The sequence below is a fragment of the Apodemus sylvaticus genome, chromosome 2 (genome assembly GCF_947179515.1).
Source record: "Apodemus sylvaticus chromosome 2, mApoSyl1.1, whole genome shotgun sequence".
Taxonomy (NCBI): Eukaryota; Metazoa; Chordata; class Mammalia; order Rodentia; family Muridae; genus Apodemus; species Apodemus sylvaticus.
The window spans coordinates 147,765,839-147,784,072 of record NC_067473.1 but is presented as its reverse complement, the minus strand read 5'-3'; the positions used below and the strand labels follow the sequence as shown (position 1 = coordinate 147,784,072).

The following is an 18,234-nucleotide window of genomic DNA, read 5'->3' as shown; positions in this document are numbered from 1 at the left end:
TTAAAGTCATCAAAACAACAAAAATTGAAAGAAAATATTCAAAACCCTCCTGCATCATGTTTTGTCCTCTGTAGTAGTTTCTATGCATTTCTACAATTTTATGTATTTGCACAAACTCAATAAAAAATAAAACACTTTATTTAAAAAAGAGATCTGATGCTAGTCCATTCACCCCTCCCCTCTGCATGTGATTTCAGTAGCCATGACAGTCATGCTTAGTTTCAGCTTCCTTTTCCTGTGTTTAATACTGGCTTGTGGCAGCTATTTGGCCTTTAACCTTTCGTTTTTCTCTGTTTTATTGCACCTAGTTACTGTTCTAGATATTTGTTTTTGAGATTATATAAATAAATAGGAATCTTCTGTCAAGAATACTGTTGAGAGAGAGAATCTCTTTTCTGGATTTTTTTTTGTTGTTGTTTTGTTGTTGTTGTTGTTTTGGTTTTTTTTGGTTTTTAATCAATGTCACTGTATATCCCTGACTGGCTTAGAACCTGCTGTGTATGTAGTCTAGATTGACCTTGAACTCTCCATCCTGCTGTGTTAGCCTCCTGAGTACTAGGATCACAGGTACACACATACACACACACACACACACACACACACACACACACGCATGCACGAGCATGCACGCATGCACGCACACACTCGCTCCTTCAAATCTCCCTTTTGGCAGTTGGTGTGGAGCAAAACTCTGTTTTCTCTGAAGAGTGATCTACTCATTTTGGTTTTTTTTTTCCTTCAACAAAGAATTTAATTTCCAAGATTTTCGTTTGTTTGTTTTGGCCTCCCAAAAGAGCAAACCTCTCACCTCTTAATTACCATTGAGCTTGATGAATATGCATGGATGATAGCAAAAGGTTTCAAATTTTTGCTAAAGTCCATATAGATTGTCTCACTTTTCTCTGAGTTTGCTGAGTTTCAGTATGTTGATACTCAGTCATGGTTATTAAAAAAAAATTTAATTGTCTCAGATAGACTAAACATACATCTTCAAATCTCCCTTTTGGCAGTTGGTGTGGAGCAAAACTCTGTTTTCTCTGAAGAGTGATCTACTCATTTTGGTTTTTTTTTTCCTTCAACAAAGAATTTAATTTCCAAGATTTTCGTTTGTTTGTTTTGGCCTCCCAAAAGAGCAAACCTCTCACCTCTTAATTACCATTGAGCTTGATGAATATGCATGGATGATAGCAAAAGGTTTCAAATTTTTGCTAAAGTCCATATAGATTGTCTCACTTTTCTCTGAGTTTGCTGAGTTTCAGTATGTTGATACTCAGTCATGGTTATTAAAAAAAAATTTAATTGTCTCAGATAGACTAAACATACATCTTCAAATCTCCCTTTTGGCAGTTGGTGTGGAACAAAACTCTGTTTTCTCTGAAGAGTGATCTACTCATTTTGGGTTTTTTTTTCCTTCAACAAAGAATTTAATTTCCAAGATTTTTGTTTGTTTGTTTTGGCCTCCCAAAAGAGCAAACCTCTCACCTCTTAATTACCATTGAGCTTGATGAATATGCATGGATGATAGCAAAAGGTTTCAAATTTTTGCTAAAGTCCATATAGATTGTCTCACTTTTCTCTGAGTTTGCTGAGTTTCAGTATGTTGATACTCAGTCATGGTTATTAAAAAAAAATTTAATTGTCTCAGATAGACTAAACATACATGATCTGTTCTCTTGATTTTCTAAGCAGTAGCTAGATGTCCTGCCAACTGCTAATATGGAGTCTATTCCAAGACGGCCCTTTAGTATCCTTCTTTATATTCAAACTTGTAAGGGGTCTTTAAAAAAATGTTATTTTCATTTTCTGTGTCCTTGTTCTGGACTTTTTATTCTAGAAAATTAACATAACCATTATCTGAAAAATTATCTTTTAATCTTCTGATTAAAGATTGCTTAATTATAATACTTAATCTGTTTGGCTAGCTGCATGTTTTTGTTTTCTTTTAACTGTAGTGTTTCTATATTTCTGCATGGATGTATGATACAAGGTTGTTTTCTTTCTTTTTTTTCTTTTTCTTTCCTTTTTTTTTAACATTAGGTAGGCATGAAGCCTCCATCTCTCAGCTGCATGCATAGTCACTCTTGAAGCAAATGCCTACCTAATTTGACAGTCTCAGTGTGTTTAAAATTTTTTGAGTTTGCAAATAAGCTTATTAAGCTTACTGATGGAGCCTTCCGGCAGTGAACAGTTATATGAGGACCCTGATCCTGGAGGCAAATCCCAAGATGCAGAAGCCAGGAGGCAGACAGAATCAGAACAAAAGTTATCTAAAATGACCCACAATGCTCTGGAGAACATTAATGTGATTGGCCAAGGCTTGAAGCATCTCTTCCAGCACCAGCGCAGGAGGTCATCAGTGTCTCCACACGATGTGCAGCAGATTCAGACAGATCCAGAGCCTGAAGTGGATCTGGACAGTCAGAACGCATGTGCTGAGATTGATGGTGTCTCCACCCATCCCACAGCTCTGAATCGTGTTCTCCAGCAGATCCGAGTGCCACCCAAGATGAAGAGAGGGACAAGCTTGCATAGTAGGCGGGGCAAATCAGAAGCCCCAAAGGGAAGTCCCCAAATCAACAGGAAATCTGGCCAAGAGGTGGCAGCTGTTATACAATCAGGTCGACCCAGGTCTTCATCCACAACTGATGCTCCTACCAGCTCTTCTGTGATGGAAATAGCCTGTGCTGCTGCTGTGTGTGTACCTGGAGAGGAGGCAACTGCAGAACGGGTAAGTCTGTTAGATTTCTGTTAACTTGCTGGTTTGACAGGCATACGCATGTACACACATGACAAATGACCAATCTGGTTTTTAAAGTATTATTTTGGTTTTAGTAAAATGGGTCTGGTGCTACACACTTATAATTGCAGTGCTTAGGAGTGGGAGTCAGGGGGCTCAGGAATTGGCTGTGTAGTGGGTTTGAGACCAACTATCTTTTAGGCTGGTGTGTGCAATGTGAGACCATGTCTCAAAAAAAAAAAAAAAAAAAAAGGAAAGAAAACAATTCAATTTTGCTTGTACTAATGTGCAAAACATGCCTTTGACATGATGATAGAGATAGAATATGGTTAGAACAATCATGGGATGTTGATCTTTGGAGGTTCTGCATTTTTGTTTTTCATGTTTATTTGTGTATTTGTGTGGAGGGACATATCACCGAGATTTTGTACATGCTAGGAAGGAGCTGGCAAGAGCTTATGCTCTCCTTCTGTCCTATGAGTTCCAGGAACTGAACTCAGGCCATCAAGCTTGGCAGTAAGTACCCACTGAGTCATATCATGGTGATGCAAAGATCTCTTGTAGTTCAAGCTAGCCTCAAGCGTACAGTGTAGCAGAGGACAATTTTGAAGTTCTAACCCTCCTGCTTTTACTTCCCAAGTTATAGGATTTTTGTTTTGGTTTTTTTTTTTTTTTTTTTTGGCCTAGGGGTTGGGTGGGGTTTTTTGTTTGTTTTTCAGGACAGGGTTTGTCTATGTAGCTCTGGCTATCCTGGAACTCACCTTGAACCCAGAAATCCACCTGCCTCTGGAATGCTGAAATGAAAGGCATGCTACTATACCACTCAGCCCAGAGCTAGGATTTTAACCCTGTGTTACCATATCGCATTGATCCAGTGCTATGGATTAAGCCCAGGCCCTTGTATATTCTAGGCAAGCACTTTAACAGCTCAGCTACCCAGCCCAGAGGTTCTGTTTTCCTTTATTGTTTATTGGGGTCAGTTTTTCACTATTGGAAAACCTTTTTAACATACATAATTCAAATTATGGTATTTGTCTATATTTGTGTGTGTGTGTCATATATATATGAAATTACTAGTATCATCTCCACTATGTCCATAATATAAATGGGCAGGATCAGCTCACCTCAGTTAGAGGATCATCTTTAAATGAGTTCACAAAAGCAGATTGGTAGTCACAAGCAATTATTTTCTGAAAAGTGCTCTATATTTAAAGTTTAAAAACTAAATGTTTTGAATTCTAAAGAAACATGCTCAGTATTAAGAACTTTGAAAATGTAGAAAGGAGAAGAATAAAAGTAGCTTTTGCCAATATTTTAGTAGGATTTGTTTTTTAATATACTATTTACATTTGAAAAACAATTGAGGAAAATTAAAAACATGTTTTATGGGCCGGGCGGTGGTGGCGCATGCCTTTAATCCCAGCACTTAGGAGGCAGAGACAGGCAGATTTCTGAGTTCAAGGCTGGCCTGGTCTACAGAGTGAGTTCCAGGACAGCCAGAGCTACACAGAGAAACCCTGTCTCGGGAAAAAAACAAACAAACAAACAAACATTTTTTTTTTTACTCAGTATTATTAATTTTTAAAGTAAAACCAGAAACTCATTCAATGCTGATTTTTTAAACTAAACCTCTGTTATGATCATTTTTCTATATCACAATTTCACTATAAATTTTTACTGATTATATAATAATGTGACACACCTTGCTGTAATATCAGTTTATTCATCATTTTATATATTAGAGAATCTGAAAATAGATTGCAATATAGTTATCTTAAAAATAATAATACTTGAGCCAGGCAGTGGTGGCACATGCCTTTAATCCCAGCACTTGGGAGGCAGAGGCAGGCAGATTTCTGAATCCAAGGCCAGCTTGGTCTACAGAGTGAGTCCCAGGACAGCCAGGGCTATACAGAGAAACCCTGTCTTGAAAAAACAAACAAGCAAACAAAAAACCAAAAAAAAAAAAAAACCCTTGAAACTGTGAATTAGAAGTGGACTTTATAGAATGTAATGACAGTCAAAATGATAGCTGCTATTTATTTATTTGCTTATAATATGGCAGGAAGTATGTTTAAGTACATATAATTTTCTCTTTGATGTTCAAACATTTGTTTTGATAGATTGTTTCTTCATTGTTGTTGATGAGACAGCAGAAACATAGGAAGTATGCTCATAGTTTCATAACTAGCTTGTTTCACAACCAGAATGTTTCAGAGCTTAAGTAATCTCAAGTTTATTTATTTATTTATTTATTTATTTATTTATTTATTAGCTGATCTCCCTGTATAGTTCTGGTGGCTGGCCTGGAACTCAATGGAGAACTGGCTATCCTTGAACTCACAGTGATCCACCTGCCTCTACTTCCTGAGTGCCAAAATTAAAGGTGTTTGATACCACACCCAGCCTTAGAGGGTATGTTTTCTAGCTATTGTGTTCTATGTACAAGAGTATCATAGTTTTTCCTTCTGTAATTTATAAAATTTATATATAATTAGCATAACTCATATTTATAATAAAAAATTAGCAAATGGCATTTAGTTATGAAGATTCGGGTGGTCTTAATTTAGACCCTTGGATTTTTTTTTAAAGGCTGTTTTATAAAATCGGTTCAATTTTAATCATAGTTTGTGTTTATAGTTCTTCCCCAGTGTTTTTGATAATTATCTGATCCTAACCTATGAACCCATAGAAAATGCTTTTGGACTCTATGGAGTTTACATGCACATACACACCCAGCTATGTGGGTCCTAGAGTTGGGGGTTTGAACTTGAGTCTTCAAGGTTGCACAGCAAGTATTGTCTACCCACTGAGCAATCCCTCCAGTCCCTTGACCAGAAATACCTTAGAACAGACGTAGCTATGGCCACAGATAAACTTATAAATGTTCCAAATGCTAACACTTGAATTACAAAAAAGTGTGAATACTACCCATAGATCAAATTCTTTTAAGTATGTATGTGGAGCCCCCAAGGTCTGTTAGCTATCTTTATCAACCATTCTTTTCTTATAACAAAGACTTCATTTTAAGATTTGTTAAGTATCCCTTAAACATAGATTAATACTTTGTGATACTAGCAATACTAAAGTCAGTTTACTGCCTTGTTATCAAAGAGTTTATAGTGTTGTTGAAAGGGCAGGAATAAGTCATGTCTTAAGAAGCAGTGTGATTAGCTGAGCAGTGGTGGCGCACGCCTTTAATCCTAGCACTCGAGAGGCAGAGGCAGCTGGAATTCTGAGTTTGAGGCCAGCCTGATCTACAAAATGAGTTCCAGGACAACCAGGGCTATTCAGAGAAACCCTGTCTCAAAAAACCAAAAAAGAAAAAAAAAAAAAGAAGAAGAAGCAGTGTGATTGGGTGATTGTAGCCAGGCCCTGATGTCAGAAACTTGTGAATTTAGGTCCTAACTCTGTTTTCTGTTACTAAATTATGTTATCAGTGTGACCTTAAGGAAATATAACTTTCTAGGTTTTATTTCTTTAGTTCCAAGATGAGGTCATTATGCTGAATAATATTTAATGGGTCTTCCAGTCTGGAAACACTAACTCCTGAAGAGCTTAGTTAATAAATATGCAGCATCTTAGATTTCATTTTCACCAGTGAAAGGGCCTGGGTATGAAGCAATACACGATCATATGTTACTAAAATTAAGATCAGTGCAAGTCCAGAGGAGTGCTAAAGATAAAGACATTCTAAATGCAGGGGCATTCTAGACAATATGAGCCTTGCAGAATGTCCCAGACTGATGACGTCCTGTCAGAACAAACCTCTGTCAGAAAGTAACAAAACTGATGCAGATAATCAGGTGTCAAAGTAATTGAGATATAAAGAAAATTTTCTTTTTTTTTTAAAGATTTATTTATTATTATATCTAAGTACACTGTAGCTGTCTTCAGACACACCAGAAGAGGGTGTCAGATCTCCTTACAGATGGTTGTGAGCCACCATGTGGTTGCTGGGATTTGAACTCAGGACCTTCAGAAGAGCAATCAGTGCTCTTACCCACTGAGCCATCTCTCCAGCCCCCAAGAAAAATTTCAAAACACTCCAAGACTTAATCTTAGCTAAGAGGCCCTAAAGCAATACAAATACTTAGTTGCTCCCTGGAAAGCTGGGACTATGTATGTTAATTCTTTATACCCCAAATAGAAACCTTACTAAGAATAAGCAGAACTTCAGAAGACATAAAGAAAAGATTAATGTGTATAACTGAATTTTAAAATTTTAGCTTAGGAGAAAGGTCTGAGCAATGCGAGTGGGAAGCTAAATTAGTTTGATAATGTGATTGGAAATAGGGAAGTACTAAGATTTCTGAAAGGGACTTAATTAAACAGAAACTAAATTTTGCCATAAATTCTGAGAAAGAACAAACTTAGAGGGACATGAAAAGGTCAATGCAAATCTTGGATCTTCTGAAGAAAAAATTTCAAGTCATTGATTATTGTTACTGAGGTTGAGAATTCACTATTTTGTTTTAGAATTCACTATGCTATTTTCTCTTTTATAGATAAAATTAAGGGGTATACTATCCTTATTAGGCTGTAGTTGGGTGCTCTTTGGGGTTCACTACTATAATATAAATAGAGAAAAGGCATTTTATAATACTTGGCTATAACTGAAATATAAACAGAAAGTGTTTATATGTGATAAGTAATTTCTTTGCCAATAAAATGAGCCAATTCAAGCCAGATTATATTATATTAAATGCAGGTTTATTGGGAAGCTGCTCTCAGGTTGTCCAGTTCACTGGCCCTAAGGACTGAGGCCAGAAAAGTCTCTAGGGGGAGAAGTGGGGAGAGGGAAAAGAAAGAGAAAAATGGCACTGCACAATGAGAGGGAGAGGGATGGGGGTGGGGGAATAAGGGGAACCAAAATGTCTGAATTATGTAGGGAAAAGCTGCTGAGGGGAAGGGCAGCCTAGCCCCTGGGCTGCAGTTTAGGGTTGGGGGCATGGTGTGCCAGGTAGGGACTGAAGGATGCTGGGAGAGCCTGGAGGCCAGGTTTGCTTTGATATGTAAAATATGCACCCCAGTCTCTTGTCTCAGGATTCAGAACCAAACAATATGTGTTGAAGAAATTGCTGAAGTAATATCTGTTAACCAATAAACAAATCTAGTAAACCAGTGTTTTGGGCAGGGAAAAGGTGAGACAGTAGAAAGGGTGATTCCTGTTGCTGTCCACTAGGTGGGGTCCTAGGCCAGTACAGGAGGAGAAGGTGAGAAGTAGGGAATGAGATTTTGGAATGGACTGGTAAGCAGCATATGCTCTTATACATTGAGTTGATTTGATCACTATAGCTGTGGAACAAACAGTAGAAGATTGAAATAAAAAAAGATAAAGCATTTTAAGCAGTAAGATTTACTTAGAAACCTTAAGGAAGTACTGTTTATTTTTCTAATTAACATTGGGAAAATGCTGTGTAATTTTTATAAACTCTAGCAAAGATCTCTATATTCTATATATTTAATATTGTTTGGGTTGTTGATACCTACAAGGGAATGTTTTATAGACAGTTAATAATACAGACTGGAAAAGTGGCCATAAATTCAAAATAAAAACATAATTTTGGTTTCCTATGACTTTGATCACCAAGTCAAGTAACTTTAGGGTTATTAGTCTTTAGCCCTTAGAGCTGAAGTGTGTAGTCACATCCTTTGCTGCAGACAAATTTAAAATAATATAATGTGAATGTGGTGAAGTCAGGAGTTGACTCAGTGGGCAGAAGCACTTGGCTGTATGAGCCTGACAACTTGAGTTCAGATTCCAGAACCCACACATAAAGCCAGCTGGGGGAGGGTACATTTGTAATTCCAGTGTTACTATGGTGAGTCAGGAAATCACTGAGAGGCTTGCTGTTCAAAATGTAGATGGTGGTCCCAGAAAACTTTCTTTAAAGAGCTAGAGAAATGACTCAGCAGTTAGGAGCACTTGCTTTTGCTGGGGACTCAAGTTTCCAACACCCACTTGACAGTTCACAACCACCTGTCACTCCAGTTCCAGGAGATCTCCATCTTCTGCCCTTCAAGAGCACAATACAAGTGAGTTACACAGAAATACATGCAGTCAGAAGAGTCATATATAAAATAGAAATAAACCAATCCTTTTTTTAAAAAAGTCAGTCATTAAAGTGGTTGATTGGAAGTAAATAGAAAAAGGTGTTATTAACCTTGATAAATGAAAAGGAAGACATGACAGTAGATATCAATGATTTGTTAAGAATCCTTAGGATATACCTGAGAAACTTACATTCCAGTAAATTGGAAAATATGAAAGAAATGAGTGAATTGTGCAAAATTTAACATAGGTAGATTTGTTATGTTTGTCCTTCAAATCTGAATTATGTTTATTAGGTTCAGAAACAGTAAGCTTTATGATGAGGATTAATATAAAGCAAATTGGAGTCCATTCTTTAAGTTTTGAGCCATTTGTAGTGCTTACTTATAATCCATCCCAGCACTAGGGAAGCTGGGCAGGAACCGAGTTGGAAGCTCAGCGTCTACAGAGAGACCTTGCGTAAAAACAAACAAAAAATTAAATCTAACCTGTTATTATCTTAAAAATTAGTTGTAAACCAGAACAGGGAAGTGGAAGGGGTGATGAGAGAACAGGGGGAGGAAAGGGGGCTTATGTGACTTTCGGGGAGTGGGGGGCCAGAAAAGGGGAAATCATTTGAAATGTAAATAAAAAATATATCGAATAAAAAGAAAAATTAGTCGTATGCTTTAGGATAAAGGGACTTCTAAAGGAATGTAACAGAAGTGTGGTTCCTGACTCCCCTTCTGTTCAAAGGGCCTTTTGGTCCTTTGTCATAACCTTGAGTCTTAAAAACTAGTAGGAAAACTGGTTTCTCAAGGAGATCACCATTCTTATTAATCTAGAACACTGGCAGGGTCTCACTTTAAAATTTTATAATGGACACTCAGACAGGCCATGTTCAGACATTAAATATAAGACTAGAATAGTTTTCCTTAGTGATCACAGCATAGCTTTCTTAAGGAAAACAAGCGGCTTTGGCAAGTTGGCACAGAAGTAAGCTTAGCAAAGTATGTATTTCAGAAATTAACAAGTATGTGGTAAAACTTTACTTGGATGTTACATCATCTTGTTGGTCAGTTTAAGCAATTGAGATTTCACTTTTGAACCTTGACATTTAAAAGGTCATAATTACTACACATTTTACATTAATGTGTGCCTCTTGCTTTGTATATAGGTAAGACTTTGAAAATATCTCTACAATGTCCTGTCTCTGCCCTCCTCCCCCCCCCCCCAATCTCTCCAGAAGAATGCTGGCATCCACCACATCTAGCTTTCATGTGGGTTATGAGGTTTGCACAGCAGAGGCTTAAGTCTGCTCAGACATCTCCCTAGCTATAGAGTTACTTTTAATACTACAATTAAAATTTGAGTAGTGATGTTGTATATGCTTATATTTCTAAATAAATTAACAAAGGATTATTTAGAATATCTAAATTATGTCTTATTTATTAACGAGATGACCAGCTAAATAAGCAGTGTTTGTGAAAGTACTTATGCATTGTGAGAATGGGTGATTATGGAGGATTCATTATGGAAGTCTCAAGCCACAATGCAACATTTCAGAGTTATAGTTAGAATAATGAAAGCAAAATCCTCCTTCTATGCTATCTAAACTATCTATGCTTTTTCCATAACACAGATACTTTAATATTGGCTGTTTTTATTGTGCATCTAGTATAGACAATACACTAAGTTCAGACGCTATGGCAGATCTTAAAAAGAAGTATATTGGCAAAAAAATTAAATGAACTACAAACTAATTTTCCTAAAACAACAAAAAAGTAAAAAATTGATCTTAAGTAATTGACATGTGGTTTGAGACCTGATATTACTTTTTTAAAAGAAACTTAGATAAAATAGAAAACTTTGTTTCCAATTTGTTCTTCTATCCAGAAAGCCACTACTGCTTTCCCCCTCAAACAGTGAGTATACATAGAACATAAACTATTGTTGGCTGATTTGTTTTTGTTTTTTATATCTTGATCTAAATATTCAACCAACTGCACTGCAATATATAATTAATGGGATGTGGGGAAAAAAACACTACAATTTCTATGATTTTTTTTAAGCCTTCATCCTTTATACTTCAATTTTTGTTATATGGTAGGTATGAACAAGAAAAAGTTCTATGTGTATAATTTGTAACTAAGCATAAAAGTTTTAGAGATATTTGAATTGGGAGGTAAGTAAATTTCATTCTATAGAGATAAGACTTTTATCTCTCTCTTTTGAGTATTAAACATCATACATAGAATAATCCTACATGTAAGATTTAAGATTGTACTGGCTAGTTTTATGTAAACTTACCATCTGCTAGTCATTTTTGGAAGAGAGAACCTCAACTGAGTAAATGCTTCTACCAGATTGCTTTTGGGCAAGCTTGTGATAAATTTCATTAATTACTGATTGATAAATGTTGGAGGGCCCAGCCAATTGTATACAGTGCCACTGGCAGGCTGATGGTCCTGACATGTATAAGAAAGTGTGTTAAGCCGTGGGAAACAAGCCAATGAGCAATGTTTCTCTATAGCCTTTATATTAGGGTTCTCAAGAGTCACAGAACTTATGGAATGTCTCTATATATTAAGGGAATTTATTGTGATGACTTACAGTCTGTAGTCCAGCTTCCTAACAATGGTCAGCTGTGAATGGGAAGTAGATTCCAACAGATGTGCTGGCAAGTAAATGCAAGCAGGTGGAGAAGATAGAATCTTTCTTCTTCCAATGTTCTTATGTAGGTCTCCAGCAGAAGGTGTGGCTCAGATTAAAGGTGTGTACTACCACGCCCAGATCTGGGACTTGTTTTGTCCCAGGCTGACCTTGAATTCACAGATCTCCTTGCCTTAGTCTCCTGGGATTTAATGTATTTACTACCTTTGTATGTACTGGGCCTAAGCTTTTCATGGCCACTATGCCTCAAGATCTCCCTGCCAAGATCCAGGGTAGAAACTTGTGTCTTCCAGCCTCAAGATCTGGATCACAGGTGAGCCTTCCAATTCTGGATTGTAGTTTATTCCAGACATAATCAAGTTGACAATCAGGAATGGCCATTACAATCCACCCCTTGTCAGCTTAACACAAACAATACCTCATGTCCACATGGAACAATAACAAAGTCATGAATACGTTTAACATGATACAACTATTCCTTGTATAATCACAAATGCATTTGTAAATTTACAGTGGGGCACTGTCCTTTGGGAACATTGTTTTAGTATCTCAACATATATAACAAATAATGTTAAAGAAATTGGAAGAAAGCACAAATAGCTTACACTACACAAATGTGCTTTTAACAAAATAAAGCAGAAGCATTCATATTACTTTATAATCCTCATTTCTGCAGCTGGTCACGTGACCTTAGATGATACTTACCTTCCGCTTCTACCCATTCTGTATTTCCTCCACCCTCTGCAAGCACCTCAGCAGGTCTTGGCTCTTTTCCTGAAGGAGTGACCCATACCTTCATTCCTGATGGGTCTGTGTCCTTTGTCATCATGCTTGGATTAGGCTGTTGTAGTTTCCCCATTGACTTTAATTACAGGACATGGTAGCACTAAGAGACACCTTGAGGGAATCTCCTGCACTCCAGACATAAGCCTGCTTACCTCCATTGTGGAGAAGCAGTCCAATTTCCACATGGTAATCTGGATCCACTGTTATTCCTTTCTTAACCTGTTGGTTTAAGGACATTAGAAGTCCAAAATGCCCAGGGGGAAATCTGAGCTTCCAGTTCAATGGAATGTATGTTGTGGCTCCTGGTAGGAGCACTCCCCTTTCTAGAACCAAAACTTCTAGGCCAGCAGAACCAAGGGTTGAGGGGACAGGAAGTAAAAATTTTCCTAGAGGATCACTAGGAGTGATAGTAAGTGGAATTAGTCCCTTTTCCATACCTTGATTCCTGGACCCATGGATCCTGGCTATGGGAGAAACTGTACTATATATTGAACGCTGATTCAAAGCATATACTTCCTTCTGAAGAACTTTGCCCCAGCCCTCCATGCTGCTCCTGCCTAATTGGTGCTGTCTTCAAAAAGCCATTACATCTATCAGACCAGCTGCTTCAGGATGATGGGGAATATGGTAAGACCAGTGGATTCCATGATTGTGGGCCCACTGTTGCACTTCTGGCTGTGAAATGAGTTCCTTGGTCAAAAGTAATACTGTGTGGAATACCATGACAACGGATAAGGCATTTTTTAAGTCCACAGATGGTGGTTTTGGCAGAATCATTACGTGCAGGAAAGGCAAATCCATAACCAGAATAAGTATCTACTGCAGTAAGAAAGAACAAAATGTCCTTTACATGTAGGAAGTGGTCCAGTGTAGTTAACCTGCCACCAGGTTGCTGGCTGGTCTCCTTGAGGAATGGTGCCATATCTGGGGCTCAATGTTGGTTTCTGCTGTTGGGAGATCTGGCATTCAGCAGCAGCTGTAGCCAGGTCAACCTTGGTGAGTGTAAGTCTGTGTTGTTGAGCCCAAGCATAACCTCCATCTTGGCTACCATGGCCACTTTGTTCATGTGCCCACTGGGCAATAACTGGGATGGCTAAGGAAAGAGGCTGACTGTCCACAGAACAGGTTATCTTATCCACTTGATTATTGAACTCCTCAGCAGAAGTCACCTTTTGGTGAGCACTTACATGGGACACAAATATCTTCACATCGTTTGCCCTTTTGAAGAGATTTATTCACATACCTTTTCCTTAGACGTCTTTCTCACCAATTTTCCAATCATGATCTTTCCACATCTCTGACCATCCAGCTAATCCATTGTCTACAGCCCATGAGTAAGTGAACAATCGTACATCTGGCCATTTCTTCTTCCAAACAAACTAATACCATGTGTACCACCTGAAGTTCTGCCCACTATAAAGATTTTTCCTTCACCTGTATCTTTTAGGGTTGTCCCAGAAAGAGGTTATAATGCTTCAGCTGTCCACTTCTGGGTGATGCTGCATAATGTGCAAAGTATTAGAAAGCCAGGTCCTAGCTTCTCTTCTTCAGTCAGCCAAACACCCCATGAGGCTATAGGTGTATGCTTGGCAGCAGATGGCAGGAGTAGAAACCATAGGCATTTGAGTAATTTCTTCATGTAACTTGCTTGTGCATTTAGGACCTGCTCAGGCCCTATCATGTTTATACTACATCCATTCGATAATGAACTGATGCGGTACCAACTTCTGTCTTAGTTAGGGTTTTACTGCTGTGAACAGACACCATGACCAAGAAAAGTCTTATAAAGGACAACATTTAATTGGAGCTGTCTCACAGGTTCAGAAGTTCTGAACCTGTTATCATCTGTTATCTGTTATCATCAAGGTGGGAGTATAGTATAGCAACATCTAGGCAGGCATGGTACAGTCAGAGCTGAGCTACATTGTTTTTTTTTTTTAAAGATTTATTTATTGTATGTAAGTACACTGTAGCTGTTTTCAGACACCAGAAGAGGGTGTCAGATCTCTTTAGGGATGGTTGTGAGCCACCATGTGGGTGTTGGGATCCGAACTTACGACCTTTGGAAGAGCAGTCTGTGCTCTTACCTGCTGAGCCATCTCTCCAGCCCTGAGCTACATCTTCATCTGAAGGCTGCTAGTGCAAGACTCTTCCAGGCAGCTAGGATATGTCTCAAAGCCCACACCCACAGTGACACACCTACTCCAACAAGGCCACACGTTTTAATTTGCCACGCCCTGGGCCAAGCATATACAAACTAACACAGCCACTGCTTTAGTTCCTGTAGATGAGTGTATTACTGTAACAGAAGATCATTCCCACCTGCTCTACATGCATCTGAGGGTATGATTTCTAGAACTACAGTTAAATGGAAACCTATTAGAACATGCATAACTCTCTAGAGTTCATGCAATAAATCACATGGTTTATTAATTTTTAAAAAAACTCAGTGTTTATAAGGCCAGTATGCAAATGGATGTTGAAACAACCTTTTTATAGCATAGGATAGAATAACTTGTAGGTATCATTTCTTTCCTTCCACTATGGGCTCCTGCTATTGAAGTCAGATGGTCACGTATGATGATGGTAAGGACCCTTACCAGATGGGCCAGTTTATCAGCTTACAACTGTATATGTTCTTCTAGGCTGAGATATGTTGTAGGTAATATTAAAAACGGCTGGCAAGCTTCCCACACTACTGCCAGGCACCAGCAACTCTCTGCCCTGTGGGGCTGGCCAGCCATGCACTGGTTGGGCAATGGCTGACCTATTATCTCATGGAGACTGACTCAGAACTCCAAAATCTCTCCACCCAGCTTGATAGGCTCCCACTGGTGGGTTGCTGCCATGCCAGCCCCATGCTTCAAAGCCCCCACAGCCTTTGTGGTGCATAACAGGCAAACCCGCACTTTGCCGCCATACCTTTCTCTCTGGAACCTAGTCAAATCATGGTGTGAAGAAGAACACCACACAAACATAGCTCAGAAACAATGATAACTCAGTCTCTGGACACAACAACTAAAGCCTTATCTTGTAAGCCCTATAAAATCTGATTAATCTGATTCCTTTGGTAGCAAACCCTGATGGATTCACCATGATACTGGGAAACTCTATCAGCTACATTTTGCTATGTTTCTATTCCTGCACAAACATCGTGACCAAGAAGCAAGTTGAAGAGGAAAGGGTTTATTCAGCTTACACTTCCACATTGCTGTTCATCACCAAAGGAAGTCAGGACTGGAACTCAAGCAGGTCAGGAAGCAGGAGCTGATGCAGAGGCCATGGGAGGATATCTCTTACTGGCTTATGCTAGCCCCTGATCCAGAAGGCCTCTAACCCTTTCTTTCTTCTCTTCCTCTGTCCAGCCTGGAAGTCCTGCCTAATTGCCCAGTGATTGGCTCCTTTACTCATTAGGGGATTAATTCACAGGAAGTCACCTGAGTATGTGACTTACTCCTTGTCTCCTGCCCCTTCTAGGAGAGCAGAATTAGCTTCAAAATACTAACAGCACCAGGCCCATCCACAACAGAGATATCCAGGTTTCCTAGTCCAAATAAGTTACTTTTCTCACTGTGTGAAAAAATACTTATCCAAAACAACCTAAGGAGTAAAGAATATACTTGGGCTCACAGTTTCACAGGGGTCAATCCATGTTTGATTAGCCCTGTATGCATAGGTAGAATGTCATGGCTGCAGTAGCATGTGACAAAAGAGCTTTTTATATAGGAAACCAAAAGTATAACTAGATAGGAGGGGGTCAGGGTTATAATATACCTCAAAGGCTTGTTCCCTATGACCTATTTCCTTCAGCTATATTCCATCTCCTAAAGTTTCCCACAGTCTTTTATAATCTTCCATTATCTAAGCAGTAAACATCCCAAGCACATGCCTGTAGGGATCATTACATATTGAAACCAACCATAGCCTGCTCCTTGGAGCTGTTCTCTTTTTGTGGTGATACACAAGAAATGAGTGTGTTCACCGGTTTGTTATGTCAATGTAACTGTCTATGACAAAACATGTCTCTATAATACAATGCTCTTCCATCTTCCATTTTCCTTAGATGTCATAAACTGGTTAGATTAATAGATTCTTTTAGAAATATGAGGTGTCCTCTGAACTTGCTTCAGTTTCTTGTTATGTAGAGGAGAGGTGGTACTGTTCTCTATTGTCAGGAGGTTGGCTCTGTGAGCCTCGGAATAAAGGTTTTCCTGAGCCGATTAGAGCTAAGGAGAATGTAGGTCACAGTGTCACCTGCTTTGGATCTGCATGCTGCTGACGATATGTGAGTCTTTGTATTTTGCCCATGGGTTTATACCGGTGGATTTGCTGCACCAGAGTAGAGATTTGTAGACTAGCAAACAAATTCATAACAACTTTGACTTGTTTTTATTGTTACAAGGATTTACAGCCCATGTATCTTATTAAATAAAACGAATACATTAAATTAATTATCGCATTTAGATATATGGCTCGCTTCTAGTGTGTCTTTCTAAGTAAATTTGAGTAATTTTTTTACTGCTTTAGTGAAAGAAAATTAAATAAAAAAATTAGTTAATATTGGAAACTCCCCCCCAAAAAAAGTCTTTGTAAAAGGTAGTGCAATTCGGTGGAAAAGATCAAAAATCATTATACTTGTGTAATTATGAATGGTTTAGACATCCATTTTTCTATAAACACTATCTTTATCTCTTTCCTTTAAGATTTACACAGTTTCTTTTTCTTTGTCTTAGTTTGTATCTTGTATCATTCAATGTATATGGTGCCACAGTTCTATATTATTCTAGTACCATTTGAAGAGTGAGATGGAGTTCTGAAAGCTTTGACAGAGGAAAACTGAACTGTGGCCCTAAGACCAGTGGTGTAGGTTGACCACAGGGACAAGTGGAAGCTGACGGTTAAAGCGTGTTGGCATAAGCACCTTAGTACTTCAGAGAGTTATTGAAACTAATTAGTTAAAAAATTCTCTTTTGCTTGTCGACACTAGGAATATAAAGCAGTCTGTATGTGAATAGATTGTTTTTATTTTATTTTCTATGAAGGAATTTCTACAGGCTTATGTATTGTCCTCTGGGTTTCAGAATGCTCACTTACAGGTGGGCACATCTGACTTCAGTGAAAGTGTCTTTTCATTAATATGTTTATCACTACAAAATACTAAAAAAGGAAATTAAGTTTTAGAAATTAAAATGAGAATTTCCTTGACCCACTCCCACTTTGTTCAGATAAACTTGTTTTTTAACTTGGTTCTGGAGTTTATCTAAAGAGTTTTGTGTATGTCGCTATTTTCATTTCATTGAAGATGATAATTTAGCTTTCTTCTTGATTCACCCCTTCCCCATACATGTTTTGGTTAACTTTTAAATTTCAGTGTACTGTTAATGTCATACCAGTATGAATGTACTTCTGTCCACCTTGTCATGGTCCAAGGAGTTGTTACCTTAAATTTTGTTATAATTAAAATTCTAAAACCTGCTTCCCCAGTACTGGAATTAAAGGTGTGTACTGCCACACCCACTCTATCTGTCTGTCTGTCTGTCTATGGTTTTTCTGAGTAGCCCTGGCTGTCCTGGAACTCACTTTCTCTCTGGGTAGACTATGCTGCCTGCCTCTGCCTCCCAAGTGCTGGGATTAAAGGTGTGTACTCCTGTTGCCCATCCTGACTGTTTATTTTTAAAGCAACATTCTTATTTTATAAATTTGTGTTCTTTTGTCTTTGGCAATATTTTCTTTTGTTTCCTGTAATGTGTATGTATTCCCTTCTAACCCATGTTTTTAATCTTTCATTGTTTGAAACCTGCCTCAAATAATCTAGTCAACCATGGTTTTCTCCTCACACTTAAGATGTATTTGATGGTGTATTTTTGTTGAGGAGTACCTGTATGATAGTAGATTTTGTTATGTCATAATTAGGCCAGTTTTTTGTTTGTTTTCAGACCCTTGAGTTTTATCATCTGTTGGTCCGATCTTTATTTATGTTTTCTTCATTTAACCCTTCACCTTT

General features: G+C 38.2%; 1 protein-coding gene across 1 annotated transcript in view; it reads left to right on the top strand.

Annotated features, from left to right (window-relative positions):
- Window positions 1–2,041: 2,041 nt before the first annotated feature.
- Tmcc1 (transmembrane and coiled-coil domain family 1) overlaps window positions 2,042–18,234 on the top strand; it is a 143,103-nt gene continuing 126,910 nt past the window's right edge. Inside the window, exon 1 of the mRNA XM_052174624.1 lies at window positions 2,042–2,728. Within this exon, the coding sequence (XP_052030584.1) occupies window positions 2,165–2,728 (564 nt within the window). The 5' untranslated portion in view covers window positions 2,042–2,164. The remainder of the gene's footprint in view (window positions 2,729–18,234) is intronic.